A 14,064-nucleotide genomic window follows, 5' to 3' on the forward strand; every position below is an offset into this window, starting at 1 on the left:
GGAGTATATCTTTATAAAACATGTAAATAATTAATTATAGAAATATTATAATCTAAAATTACAAAAAAGCAATAAATTTACTTCCATCACAATCATCTGTAAAATAATATATGTTTTCTGATCTAATATGCAAGTTTGGTAATTATATGCTTATGTTCAAAATGTCATTATTTAAGTACCTTATAACTGTATTTTATATTAAATATGAAATCAAATATTTCTTTCAATTTTATGTGATACCAATCTGAATTATATTCACATTTTTATACATTAAAGGAAATGAGAACGTCAAAAGATAGTTTTGTGATTTTATTATTAATATTTTCTATCTAAAAAATATTTTTAGGAATTGATATTCTGGGAAGGCCGAACAATGTGATGTTAAACCAATGTTCGGCTTTTCTGTAAATCTTGGACATCTGGAATGAAAATCCTTTGACACACTTACATTTATGCCTATATTTTTCAAGACATTGATAAACACAATATGCTTCTCATACATTTGATATTGTTCTTTATTGTAATAAATGTTTTAAGCTAATCCTTTACAGTAACAAGGCTTTTTAATCTAATCATTTACTATAAGGATAAATATACAACAAAATGATAGTTGTTTTACATAACAAATCAAAATATGATTTATTGCCATTCAATTTCATTCAAACAGTAATAATTTATCGACAAATATTATTTAAAACATACATTCGTTATAAATAAACGTCTTATTTAAATCAGTACCGTAACACTTCTTCTAATATCAAGTTAAACATCGATCAATTTAGAAGTAAATAAGAAAGGGCTTAGTCAATAGTTTGGGGGATGTCGCAGCCAATTATTACAACGATTACGTTTATCATTGAATGATTTTATGTTTATGAATCAAACTTGACCTTTACAAAATATGCTAGCACTAAAAAAAAAAGCACGTATCATTCTGTGTTCATTCAAACTTTCACATCGGTCATATACTGTGTTGCCCTATTTCTAAGTACATTAATTATCAAAACTGATTCACAGAACAATTAGGGCAGATGTATATACTTTAGCTGCAAGCTAAATAGAAAGTTCTTATCATTTAACTAAGCAATGATTAATTTGACATATTTTTTAATATTTTGGAATCTTCAGTGTGGTATGGCGTTCGCTTCTTGGTGTGATTGGGGTAGTCGATGCTCGTATGTCACGTACGAAAGTGAAAGTCACGGGTCTTTCTGATGAGACCCCGAGAAAAGGTCCCATGTCATGATAGGCGTTAGCAGGAGTAGGAACTTTCACTACTCAATGGCCTTGACTGCCGAGTATACGTCTAATTTTGATGCCCTTCATCGATATATGATGACGTCTCTGAATGAAGGGAAAATTCTCGAATGAGACATATGAAGAGAATATTCTGGAATGTGACATAAAACAAGATAAAATCAAATATTCAATCAATATTCGTATTAATTGTAAATTGTAGACTTAGTAGCTGAACAAGTAGTAAATACAATGTATTATTCTACAACTATTACTAAGAGGAAACATAAAAACATGACACTTTAATGTCCAATAAGAAATTTTCATGTACTGGTACAAGATCATGAATAAATTGTTAATTTGTTATACTTATCTCCTCCTAGAAATATGAAAAATAAAATCTTTATTCGTTTCAACAAAAAAGAAGAAACAATATATCTGCAGAAAATTAGTGAAGGAATTGCAATAATGATCGGGTATCGTGGTATTTCATCAAAAATATCTTTTGAAAAACATGTCCCATCTCGGATCTTACAAGAAATACTTTTAAGAAGCTATGATCAGCGACTCCCTTCAATGAAGAGCATGTATTTATTTATCAATATACTAAACTAAGGATTGAAAAGTTCATTCCCTTTTCGGAGTATATAAACTTTTTTTCATTCCAATATTGAGCATTTTATCAATACATTTTTTATGAACATCTACTAGAAAGAAGACCAATAGATTGGGCAATCTTTAAAAGGGCTTGTGTGCATAATTATTATTTGTATTTGCATCTATCTTGAATAGGCAGTTTTAAAAAGATTAATGTTTGTGTATACAATGTCAGTATGCTCCATTGGTTTCATTGAAAGAATAAGAAGTGTTGAAATACCGGTATTCGAAAGGCATTGCCTACTTAAAGAACCTTTGGCTGTGCCAAATCGTTATTGATATCGTAGAAGTTCTTACGCCTAAGGAATTGTTTGTTTGTAAATTCCCTTTTTCTTCAATATTTCGCCCGAAGGGCATTCACACATTATTGAGAAAATTGGGCATATAAGTTATACTTGTGCTGTTAACCCTTCATCATCTCTGTCTCCGTAAGTACTCATACAATTGGATAACATTTGACCACCGTTTTTTTATAATAAACATTTAGCTGTGATAAAATTTATACACATAAAGTTTAGTTTTTTTTCTCCTCAACTTTGACTTTGGATAACTCCGTTTAAATAATCAATACAAAGGGTCCATAGAGGTTGTGAACGGTGGAAAGGGTATGCTTACTCCTAGGCCTCTTAGGCATCTGATTCTACTGTTTTAATTTTGCCAAATTCACGTTTCATATTGTGAAAAATATGCGTATTTATGAAATGGATCACTGTTCGCTGTCTTCACCTTTTCCATAAAATTCATACTCTGTTTCTTAGGGTTGCATTTAATATGGAAACAACCGTTGCAAGGTGGCAAACTACGGGTTCTTTGACAAATTGTGTCAAGAAAATGTATGAAAGTCATCTTGACTCTGGTGACGTCACATTCCTTGTTGGAAAACATGGCGCTGAAGTAAAAGCCCACAAGTTCATCTTGATGTGTCGAAGTAGTGTTTTTTCACCATGTTTGAAGGACAGAACAATAACCCAAAGGAAGCGATTAAACTGGATGACACTGAAGAGAACATATTTCTGCAATTCATGGAGTAAGTTGTAGCTCATCCATACTTGTTACGTTGAAGCTAGGTGGTGAAATATTTAAGCTCATTCAAGCTCCGTTAGATCCCCTGTATATATATATGGTAATTTTGATCAGCAGTCTACTGAAAAATAACTATTTAACGGACTGCGTTTTTTTTTTCAATATATCACACAACATTATTAATTATGTAAATTGCAATATTTATCACAAAAAGACATTATACAAATTATCAAACATATTCAGATTGTTGATTTGTTAAAACATTTACAAAACATTTTTTTTTTATTTCAAACATGGGTAGTTAACATTTGAAAGTAAACATATTGTGAACCAGTCTTGTTGAAGTGCATGCTCATCATTCTTCGAGCTTAGATAGCATTTTCATATTTCCTATTTTAAAAAAATACCTTTAAAGCAACTCAGGCATTTATGTATATACATTATGAGGATAATAATTCAGGTGGTATGAAATGGTTTATATATATGAAATAAATGAAGATAACGAACAGTATTTAATCTCAAAATGCATTAAAAAAAACCAAATCAGGAGCAGAGCAAACACGGATCTCTGAAACATCAGAGGTGGGATCAGGTGCCATGCCAATGGAAAATTCCGTAGACAATTCAAATAATTGCCTAACAATTAGTATGAAAAACGTCAGTCAGCATTTGACTTAATGATATATTGTATTTGCCTACAAGGTCATTGTATCGACCATAGAACTTACGAAACGATGACTTTGAACGAGACCGTTGATATGCTTGTTTCATTTACTTGTTTATCAGTAACATACCTCGTTTTAGAAATCGTTCATACGTAGATCATGCTCTTGCGTATTTGATATATGCATGAGTCTTTTTTTTCTAGATTTCTATATACCGATAGTACTCGAATTTCCGCTGAGAACTTTGGAGACCTGCTGTGTTGTGCAAAGAAATATGAAACAGAAATGTTATCAGTTTTGTGTAAAGAATCTTTAAAAACATTTATTAACTCAGACATGGTTTGCCAAATGATGGAATTTGCTTATCTGTTCAACGACCCAGGTATCATGGACATCTGTCTAGAGGCAATAGAACTCAACACCCCTAATTTTCTACACACGGATGCATTTATGAAAATGTGTTCTACCAGTATCTACAAAATAACTCAGCATGATCGAATATTTGCTCCTGAAAACCTTATTTTTCAACAGATTTGTAAATGGTCAGAAGAAGAATGCGTTCGTCAAGAATTACCAGTCACCGCAGAAAATCAAAGAACAGTCTTAGGAGACATTCTTTACGAGGTTCGGTTTCCAATAATGAGTCATCAGTTTTTGGACGATGTTGTTTGTGAATCAAACATTTTGTCTGACAAAGTACAGATTTTGCGACGTCAGTTAAAAACGAAAAACACAGAAATGCTTGGGAGGTTTAAGTCCCATAGAAGAATATGGAAGCCTAAAACATTGATGACAAGTCGTTTACTACAGAAGACTCGAACAATTGAATGTTTTAACGGTAAACGTAAATTTCAGTTGAAATTCTGTGTATCATCTTACTCAGTTTTGGTAGGGATTCATATGGAGCATATCAGACAAAGAGGTGCCAAAGATATTAAGATAATTGGTTCTATTTCGCCATCACATTCTGACGATGACAGAAGCACACAGTTTTCCATTGATCTTTGTCAAATAGAGAACAAAATGATGATGTTGTACCCCCAATTCTTAATACCCTTGAGGAAAGATATCAATTACACTCTTTCAATTGCGTTTGATTTTAGACGTGAAATTTACAGAAGATCACAGAACAGCATAGAAATTGAGTGTAATGAAATAGAAGAGATTGAAGAGAGTGAATTTAACGGGAAAAGATTATCAATAGAAAGATTTAATATATTTCAATATTTTAAAGAAGGAGATAAGGGTATGCTCATAGCTGGATTGTACCTCAATTTGGACGAGAGTCGATCAGCGTGGTGTGTATAGATACTACAATGTAAAGTTTGTTAATCGGGTTTCCCAGAAGCCCTGTTCACGATTATATTCTTCATTGGATTTCTGAGATTGATCACTGTTTGTTGTCATCACTTTGCATCAAATTGAATTTGTTTAGTTAGTCATATCTAGTTGTTTTCGTTTCATATGCAAATTGACTTTAATTTTGTTATCAATACGGTAGCTAAACTAAGAATGGGTTTAAAAAATATAAATTCAATAGAAACCCATTCATATGCAAATATGTATTTACATGAACATACACCTATTTGCACACATATCATTAAAATAGTTAAAATATATACTATCAGGGGCAAATTGCATGTACCAAGTATCTGTATATACATGTACGTTGGTATACACTAAATTTTGATTTTGCAAAACGAAAAGAAAATATCAATATGTTAAATTCAACTTTTTTTTATAATAAAATTTTGCTAAACAGTGGTACAGTGTATGTAACAACAGGCGAGCATTAATTTTTTCCTTTGTTTTCTTTTGCAATTCGGAAAATTTTAACACTCTTCGGTCGGGGCGGCGACTTATTAGCCCCTTACCTCGGATGAATTTAAATTAGAAAATGCACCCCTTCAGCATTTGTAAAATGTATACGTAGTTAGCAGTTGCAATAACTCAACTAACATGTTGTTTCATTGACTGACGTCAAAAGTCAAATTTTGTCAACAGTCTGGATTGCAGAATGCAGAACTTGAGAACAATTTAAATAACTTTAAATGAAGTTGCGTCTATTTCGAGTTATGATGAATGCATGCGGGTATAGAACACTGCATATAGAATCAGTCTTCCATTTTTTTAGTTCCTTTTTTCATGCGCAACCCAATGTATCGAGTAACTTATGTGATATTCCCTAATATTAACTTTTATTTCCCATTCATCTAATAACACGATATTTGATTGGTTAACAAGCCGGGTGTAAATTTCCGTACACCAGCTTGAGCCGGGGGTTAATAACGTGACGTCACAACGCATAGCATCTCTATCACAAAAAGCAGATAACATAATGTCACGATGCATTGTAGCACGCAGTAAATCTTATCGATAGTTTTAAAAACCATTAATTGAACTTGTTTACAAAGGGTTTATTTGGTTACATAAGAAATAAATTCTTTATCCAGGTCCAATCAAGGATGTTCAGGGATTTACCCCGGGTTGTATTCCATATACCCTTCGGCCTTCGCCTCAGGGTGAATGGAATAAAACCCGGGGTAAATCCCCGTACACCCTTGATTGAACCTGGATACAATGTAACTAATAATGTGAATATTTTGTCAATGATCACCAAACAAGTAATCAAGCGTTCTACTTTATAACAACATAACATTTCATATGACCTTTGAACCAATGTATTTTTCTTCCTTTCGTCAGCAGAGGTCCCTGTTTGCTCTGCTCCCGACTTTTTTTCTTTCAATGGACTTTTGAGCTTGATTACTGTTTGTTATCTCCATATTTCATTGATTCCATGTTAGGTGTCTCCTCATAAGAACCAAATACATATTGCGTAATTATTTCCTGACTGTATTGCAGGGGGTACAAAACATGTATTTCGTTTGATACAAGCTTATTTGTTAAAGATCATTTTATTGAAATTAAAAAAAAATCACTTAAAAAACAAAACTCGTTTTTTCATAAAATACAATCCACAACAAGCCATTGATGCATTCCCCAAGCAGAGTTCTAGCTGATATGAATAGTTTGTTTCGTTTATTGTTATAATGACTCTCGCTGTAATAATCATTAGGATTAATCGTTAGGAAATGTACGTCTCTGTTTGAAGAGGGTTTGGTTAAGTTTCTGATTTGCAAATACATAAAACTGTATTTTGATGAGATCATGAGTTTCAATACTACTAGTGGGTTTAAAATAAATCATTATGCACATATGGTGAAAATTATTATTTTAAAACTTAAGCGGTATATTTAGGGATCTACAGTATTCTGTGCAAATATATCTCGTTATGAATATAACAATTTTTTATTAAAATCATCAATTTTTTTTTCAATTTTCATATCAATAAAAATCTCTAATCATATTCTGATCCTGTAATTAACTGGTGTGGAATTCCTTAGAATTCGTGATTATTTCTGGTCTTGTATAAAGATAAATGAATTAAAAAGAGAAATTAAATTCAATCGAAAAATATGAAGTTACAAGCAATTTAAGGATTGAATTATATTGAAACTAATAACATTAAATCCTTGGAAAATATGAAAAAGGGTGGTATTTAACTGTTCACAATTGCAATTATTATTGAGAATTAAAAATATAAGTACCTTCAACGTATAAGTAGAGTAGTTCCTTACATGAAAACACTTGCCATACGATCTCAGTGAGAAAGGCAGCGAGTTTAGAGATGTTGTGCAAGACTGAACTGTTAACAGAAAATTTCCCTAAAAATTGTATCTTTTTATTTTAATGTTCATTGTAACCAAAGAAAGATAACTTTGATATTGAAAAATTGCTTCATGATGAGGGGTAAATATTGATTGACAAAGAAGCATTTAAGAATAATTTTTTTTTATTCTTCCCTCGAATGTCGTATCAATTTATAGGGTTCAGGACGGATGTGACCGGCCAACAGGAGATGCTTACTTCCCCAAGGCATCTGATCCAACCTCTGAAATTTCCGGGGGTCCGTATTTTATGCCCCGTTCACAGATTTTTATTGCTTGTGAATTTTTTGAGATCGATCATTGTTTATAAAAAAGTATCAATACCTGAGGTTTCAACGTTTTTTGTTTTTGTTTTTTTTTTTTTTTTGGGGGGGGGGGGGGGGCATGATTAGAAGAAAGTCCACACATTTTGGATATCAATGTTACGCATCACTGACCGTACTGGTGAATAATGACATTTGTTTTGATCGAGACTGAAAATATCTTTGTTTCAATAAATAAAGTATAAATTTATATCAGTGTCACTCAATTTTGAATTTTTGTGAAGTAGTTACTCGCGCGATTTACATTTAAACGCTCATAAACTAAAACAGTTTAAAATAGTGAAGTTGGTGTACTATTTCACTCTGCTTTTTTTATTATCAATTTATCTTTTTCATAAATAATTCAGAATATTTTTTATGATGGATTTTGGGCATCCAAGAAAAAAATTACACACTAAGGTATTTGAGAGCATTTACACACCCTTTTCCGTTAAGTTTAGAAAATAGTGCAATCTTAAAAAAATATCGCAAGTTACCAAGTTGCAGCTTACGTTTATATTATTTCATAATTGAATATTTTCATCCACTGAATATTATATTATCTCTTTTATTTCTTATTTAAACCACGGTTGTTAATCAGTCAGTAAACACCGCTCAGCAAGCCACCTGTATAGATTTCTGGAGCAACGGTTTTTCCATCAATGAAACATACAATGACAAACATATCAATTTTAAAATATTAAATGTACCTATTTTAAATTTATAAGCTTTTTTACACAGATGTAAATATAAACAATAAACATCTTTCTTTCTTTGTTAGTATGGGAATTTACTTTGCAGCAATTGCAGAAAAAAATTACATAGCCCGCTTACGCAAAAGCTGCATCATTAATTCCAATGCTAACAAAGATAAGTCAATGGTTTACATAATTAAAAAAAACTTTATGATAAACGTGATGACTTCAACTTTCTATCATCGACATCCCCTACCTATGTAGCAATATACCCTTATTACCTGCATATGGAGCCTATGTCTCCAAATTGATTCGATACACAAGAGCGTGCTCTACGTACGAACAATTTCTAAAATGAAGCAAGCTATTGACAAACAAATTAATGGAAAAAGGATATCAACAGTCTCGTTTAAAGTCATCATTTCGCATGTTCTATTGTTAGGTCAATATTTACACACTAAAGTATTCACGGATTTTTTCCACTTATCGCATCATGTCAATCATGACAAGGAGCTAACGGTGGTTGTGATCGGTCGACAGATGTTTACTATTTCATGGCACCTGATCCCACCTCAGGTGCTTTTAAAGGTCTGTGTTTGCACTGCTCCTGATTTGTATTGTTTCAATGGATTTTTGAGCTTAATAACTAGTTGTTATCCCCATATATTTCATTGCACATGAATGGTACTATAGAGGATTTATTAATAAAAAAAATTATATAGTCAAATGTGAAAAATTTTCCCCTATTGTGGCCCCACCCTAATCTTTGGAGCTAAGTTTTGAACATGTTAGTACACACATTATTTAAGGAAGATTTTACCTAAGTTTCACCTTTTCAGATCTGATTGTTCTTAAGAATTATTTAAAAAAAAACTATTTATTATGATGTTTCAGGTCAAGTAGTGGGGAATTTTTTTTATAAATTCTAAATACACAACGTAGATTCCATATTGTGACCCCACTATACCACCGGTGATGATTTGAACAATTTAGAATTAACATTTAATGAGAGGCTTTTACATACATCTCACCTTTTTAGGTCTGTGGTTCTTTTGTATTAATTTTTATCGTTAACATGATCATGATGATGAGGCATAAAAAATATTGTGGTTGCAGAAGATACAGGAAAGGTTAAAGTTTTTTCAGATGTAGGTAAAACCTATTAGTCCATGAGGTCAGAAATGTTGGAACCATGAGAAAGGCTATGTCATACGGAATATATGTACAAATGTACAAATATATAGTTATGTAGGTCAAACTCCAAGGTCAAGTTCAACGTCAAAAATGTTGGTACAGAGCTCTAACTCCAACCGTTCAAAAGTTATGGCCAAGTTTAAAGTTTGGTAAATTTCAGCTAAAGTAGGTCAAGGTCAACAGGTCAAATATGTGGGAAAGGACTAGTTACAAGATATACACGTCGCCCGCATGGCGCAGTGGTTAGAGCGTCTGCTCTAGAGTCGCGGAGTAAGGAGCTGATCCTTACGTCGCGGGTTCGAATCCCACTGTGGGACGTGGAGACCGGTCCTTCGGATGAGACCGTATAAACCGATCCCGTAGGTGCTGGCACGAAAAAGATCCTTCACTGCTCAATGGCCGTAAGTGCCGAGTATAGGACAAAATTTGCAGCTCTCCACCAACAAGTGGTGGCGTCTCCAAATGAGTGAAAAATTCTCGAGAGGGACGTTAAACAAACAAAAAAAAACCAAGATATACACATGTGAAATACGAAACCCCTAGCACCAAACACTTGAAAGTTATGTTCAAGGTTAATGTTTTTGTGTGCAGACAAACATTAACAGAAAAAAGATAGTTGGACGGACAAACATACCAAAAACTTCATCCCACCGAATCTTTGAATTCGGGGGCATAAAAAATTAATTTATTATTAATTATATTTATCATTTAGAATTTACATATTTTGCAACATGTTTTTCTACAAATTTTGATAATGTTGAAAATAGAAAGGAGTGGATACGTAGCACAGTTAAGGCTACAAAAAGGGGGTGGAGCCTAATTTGTACGGGAAATATTAACTATGACATCATACAAAACCAACAATTCTTTAAAATTCCACAAATTGAAATGATTTGCTATTTTTAACCGTATGACATCATCAAACTACATTAAAACTTACTATAACATGCTGTGTTGTCCTTAGTTAAATCCCACATAGCAAGGTATAAACAAGTCACTGTGAACTATGCACTGTTCACCATGCACTTGTCGATGTGACGTCATTTTGTAAAACTTGACGCAGTTTGTATGCAGTGAGAGGCGGATCAAGTAATATTTTCCCAAAGAAAAATGTATTCTATAATTAAATAAAATAATCATTTGCAGATATTTAAGTGGCCATTAACTTGGATGCAATGTCTTCTTAAAGATTTTTTCCGTACATTTCCTATTTAATTGATACTGACGTATATTTATACGCACGTACATCGGTTGGTAATGTAAAGGTCTTAATAAATCGATTTAGTGCAAGGGCATACACTCAATGGATCATAGTAAGCTTTTACAAATAAACTCTAGAAGTATCAAGGTATCTGAAAAGTGCTGCGATCCTGGTGAATTCTTGAAAACGAATTAATTATATCTATATTTAATGCCATTGACCAGCAAATATTACAGGATGCGGCCATACAAATATGATTTTAACAATGAAATAGAAGAAAATGTATAGGATCGCAGCATTTTTTAGAAACTACAACGCGTGTTGAAAAATAATAAACTTAACTCAGAATTTTAACTTGGTTATGCCCTTGCACTAGTGAAATTTATAGGTGACCTCAATACTGCAGGTATATGTGCTAAAATCACGTGACAAGTCTAAATATAAAATTTTATCGTCCTCAAGATGTATAGTTATTAACCATAATTGCATTCGTCCGATATAAATAAAGTACTAAAAAGAATCGCCATCCTGATTAAGAATGCATTTTTCATCACAAAAATTACCGATATTTCCATTGCGCACCTTAACTGTACTACGTAGTTATTATCCCCTCAAAACGAAGTTAGTTGGGATATAGTCACTCTTTTGTGTGTGTGTGTGTAGGGGGGGGGGGAGGTATAATTTAAATAGGGATCAATGTTCTCTTTTGAGAGATGATACTCTTGTGGATGGAGTAACTTTTGCTTTTGTTGCAATAAATGTTATCTTTAAATAAGAAAAGATTGTTTGATATGTACGATCAGGATTGTAAGGTATATTAGTATTTTGAAAATTCAACTCATATTTTGACTTAGCGTATTCACTGTAAATTGACAAATTATATTTCTACAATGAGCTGTCTTCTCAGGAGCTGAATATAGAAAATGACATATGCAGGAAATCGGAGGAGACTATATAGAATAACTCAGTTTTGTCTTCATTGCGGTATTGAAGAGGAATGTCATATTTTGCTCGAAGTTTTGCGTAAATGACCTAATTGTTTATCAGTCTCAAAGAAAAGGTACATTAGATCATATTATTTTGGGTCTCGTGTTTTGTAAAAACATACACTGCTGCTCATGATCATGATCAGTCTTCAAATATCTGTGTTTTGATTGGAGTAGGGAAATTTACATCTCAAGCACTTTAGAAAAATGAAATATTGAATACGACTTAAGAGATTTTTAAAACTTTATTCGTATAATGTAATAAAAAATATGTTACTTTGTACAAAATTAATTAGATAATTGATTAAATGACTCTAGAAATTTTAAAAATATATAATTTTGAATTGTTAAACTTCCATGTAATTAACTTTTTAGGGCTTAGAGTTCCATAACTGTACACTGGGTTGACGGAAACAAAAAAACTCCAAAAGAATGAATAGAAGAAAGCCATCAAATCCATTGTAAAGAAAAAAGTTTAAATGCCCTTAGCAATGTTTGACGACATCCCAGACCTTATTTTTCCACAGCCGTTAAAAGTTTTACAGAAGTTGTAAAACGTGCACATGAATAAAACAGGGTAATTTTCAGAGGATATTCTTTTTATTACTAGTATGTCATAATGCTGATTAAAAGGGGTTTTAAAAAACCTTGAACATAAAAACATGCAAAGTTTCAAGTGCAAAATGCTTTGTACGTAGTCGCTCTTTTGTAAATGTTTACCCAACCGAAAATGCTCAATAACTACTCTTTTGATCAAAATATTCTTGTCATTCTAGATCGATGGGCCAATTATGCTGTTGCATTTGTGTGTTAGGAGTCTTACATTGTTCTTTTTTTTTACACAGAGAGGGTATATTTATGTTTTTTCATAATGTCCCTTTTGGTCATGGGTAACGACTAACATTATTTCTTGATTGCAAAGATATCGTTTTACATGATAATGATTCCTAGATTTTTTTTTTCTGGCGCATTTAGAACTCCGGCTTTAATGAAGTATAGAGATAACAAACAGTATTAAAGTTCAAAGTCCATTTATACAATACAAATCGGGAGCAGAGCAGACACGGACCTCCAAAAACATCAGAAATGGGATCAGGTGCCAAAGAGGTGTGAGCGTCCCCTGCCGACCGGTCACACCTGCCGTGTGCTCCTTGTCATCATCAAGAAAAACGAAAAAATCTGTAAACAAATCAGTTTGTAAATAATGGCCTAACAATTACTATGTAAAACGTCAGTTAGCATTTGACTAAATGATAGGTTGTATTTCCTGACAACGCAGCTAGGTTAAGGACTCCCATATCAACGTCAGCCTATGCAGAGATTCTGTCAAGCTATTATGACGTCAAGTTAAAACATGTCAAATGAATCTTGACGATTAAATACTTTATATTCTTTTTAAAACACACTAAAATACTTTCGTTCCTCATAAATATTATAAAAATAAATGGATGTGCAACTTATCTTGCCAAAATAGCACTTTGAGTATGTAGAATGAAAGCCTGCTCGATCTCGCTGTACTTACTGAGATGACGTCATTTCTTAGTTTGACACGCAGTTTCTCTGTACCTGAGGCGTGGATCAAGCTATTTTCGTAGCTTGTAAAAGTAAAAAATACGAAACAAGCTTTATTGAACCGAAATGAATACATGTTCTAAAATATATTAATCCATATTTTATTGTCAAACTAAATTGATAATGTGTACACCTTACACATAGCCACAGGGAGCACAGTTGTACAATAATGAGCTAGTATGAGGGGTCCAGCCCCTCGAAAATATCAAAAGTTCAACGATATCCGCTTCACTATAAATTTCGAATTTTTAAACACGTGTAGCTATTATTCCTACTATTCTGAAAAGTGCTGGGAGCTGGTTGTGCTTTGTTTATTTATTCCTTAATATAACATTATTCCAGTGCTTATTGCATTTATGTCTGGAGTTTATAGAAAGACGGCTAAATTTTACACAATTTCCGAGCACGGGGAAGTTGCTCCCAGCACTTTTCATGTTAAGAAATTCGTCTTAAACAAAACAGAATAATTTTATAACGGAAAGATACCCGCATATCGTTTAACTTTAACGATCTTTGTAGCAGTACATATATGTTCTAATTTAAAACCTGTCACGTGACAAACAGCTGATGTAAGCGATGTTGCTTTGGCCGAACTCAGCAGAGACCCGTTATATACAAGTGCAAACACCAAAATGCACATTCATCAAAACTAATGCTGTTAAAAAAGAAATTAAAATTGTATTCATTTTCTCTGAACATATTAAGGCGGATATTTCATGGGCGTCCTTAACCTACCTGCGAAGGTCATTGGTTAATTAAAGTTAAAATACACTTGTGACATCACTGCCTTGTTTGAGCGCTCCAT

At 32.8% G+C, this 14,064-nt stretch overlaps 1 protein-coding gene across 1 annotated transcript; it reads left to right on the plus strand.

The window, feature by feature from the left end:
* Window positions 1–2,837: 2,837 nt before the first annotated feature.
* Window positions 2,838–4,889, plus strand: LOC133178291 (BTB/POZ domain-containing protein 2-like). The gene is made up of 2 exons (XM_061313027.1): window positions 2,838–2,920; window positions 3,785–4,889. Exons 1-2 carry the CDS (start codon window positions 2,838–2,840, stop codon window positions 4,887–4,889), a joined length of 1,188 nt encoding a protein of 395 aa, XP_061169011.1.
* The last annotated feature ends 9,175 nt before the right edge of the window (window positions 4,890–14,064 follow it).

The sequence above is a fragment of the Saccostrea echinata genome, unplaced genomic scaffold (assembly GCF_033153115.1).
Source record: "Saccostrea echinata isolate AGI-Se365-2 ecotype Australia unplaced genomic scaffold, CSIRO_AGI_Sech_v1 ptg000002l, whole genome shotgun sequence".
In the NCBI taxonomy this organism is placed as follows: domain Eukaryota; kingdom Metazoa; phylum Mollusca; class Bivalvia; order Ostreida; family Ostreidae; genus Saccostrea; species Saccostrea echinata.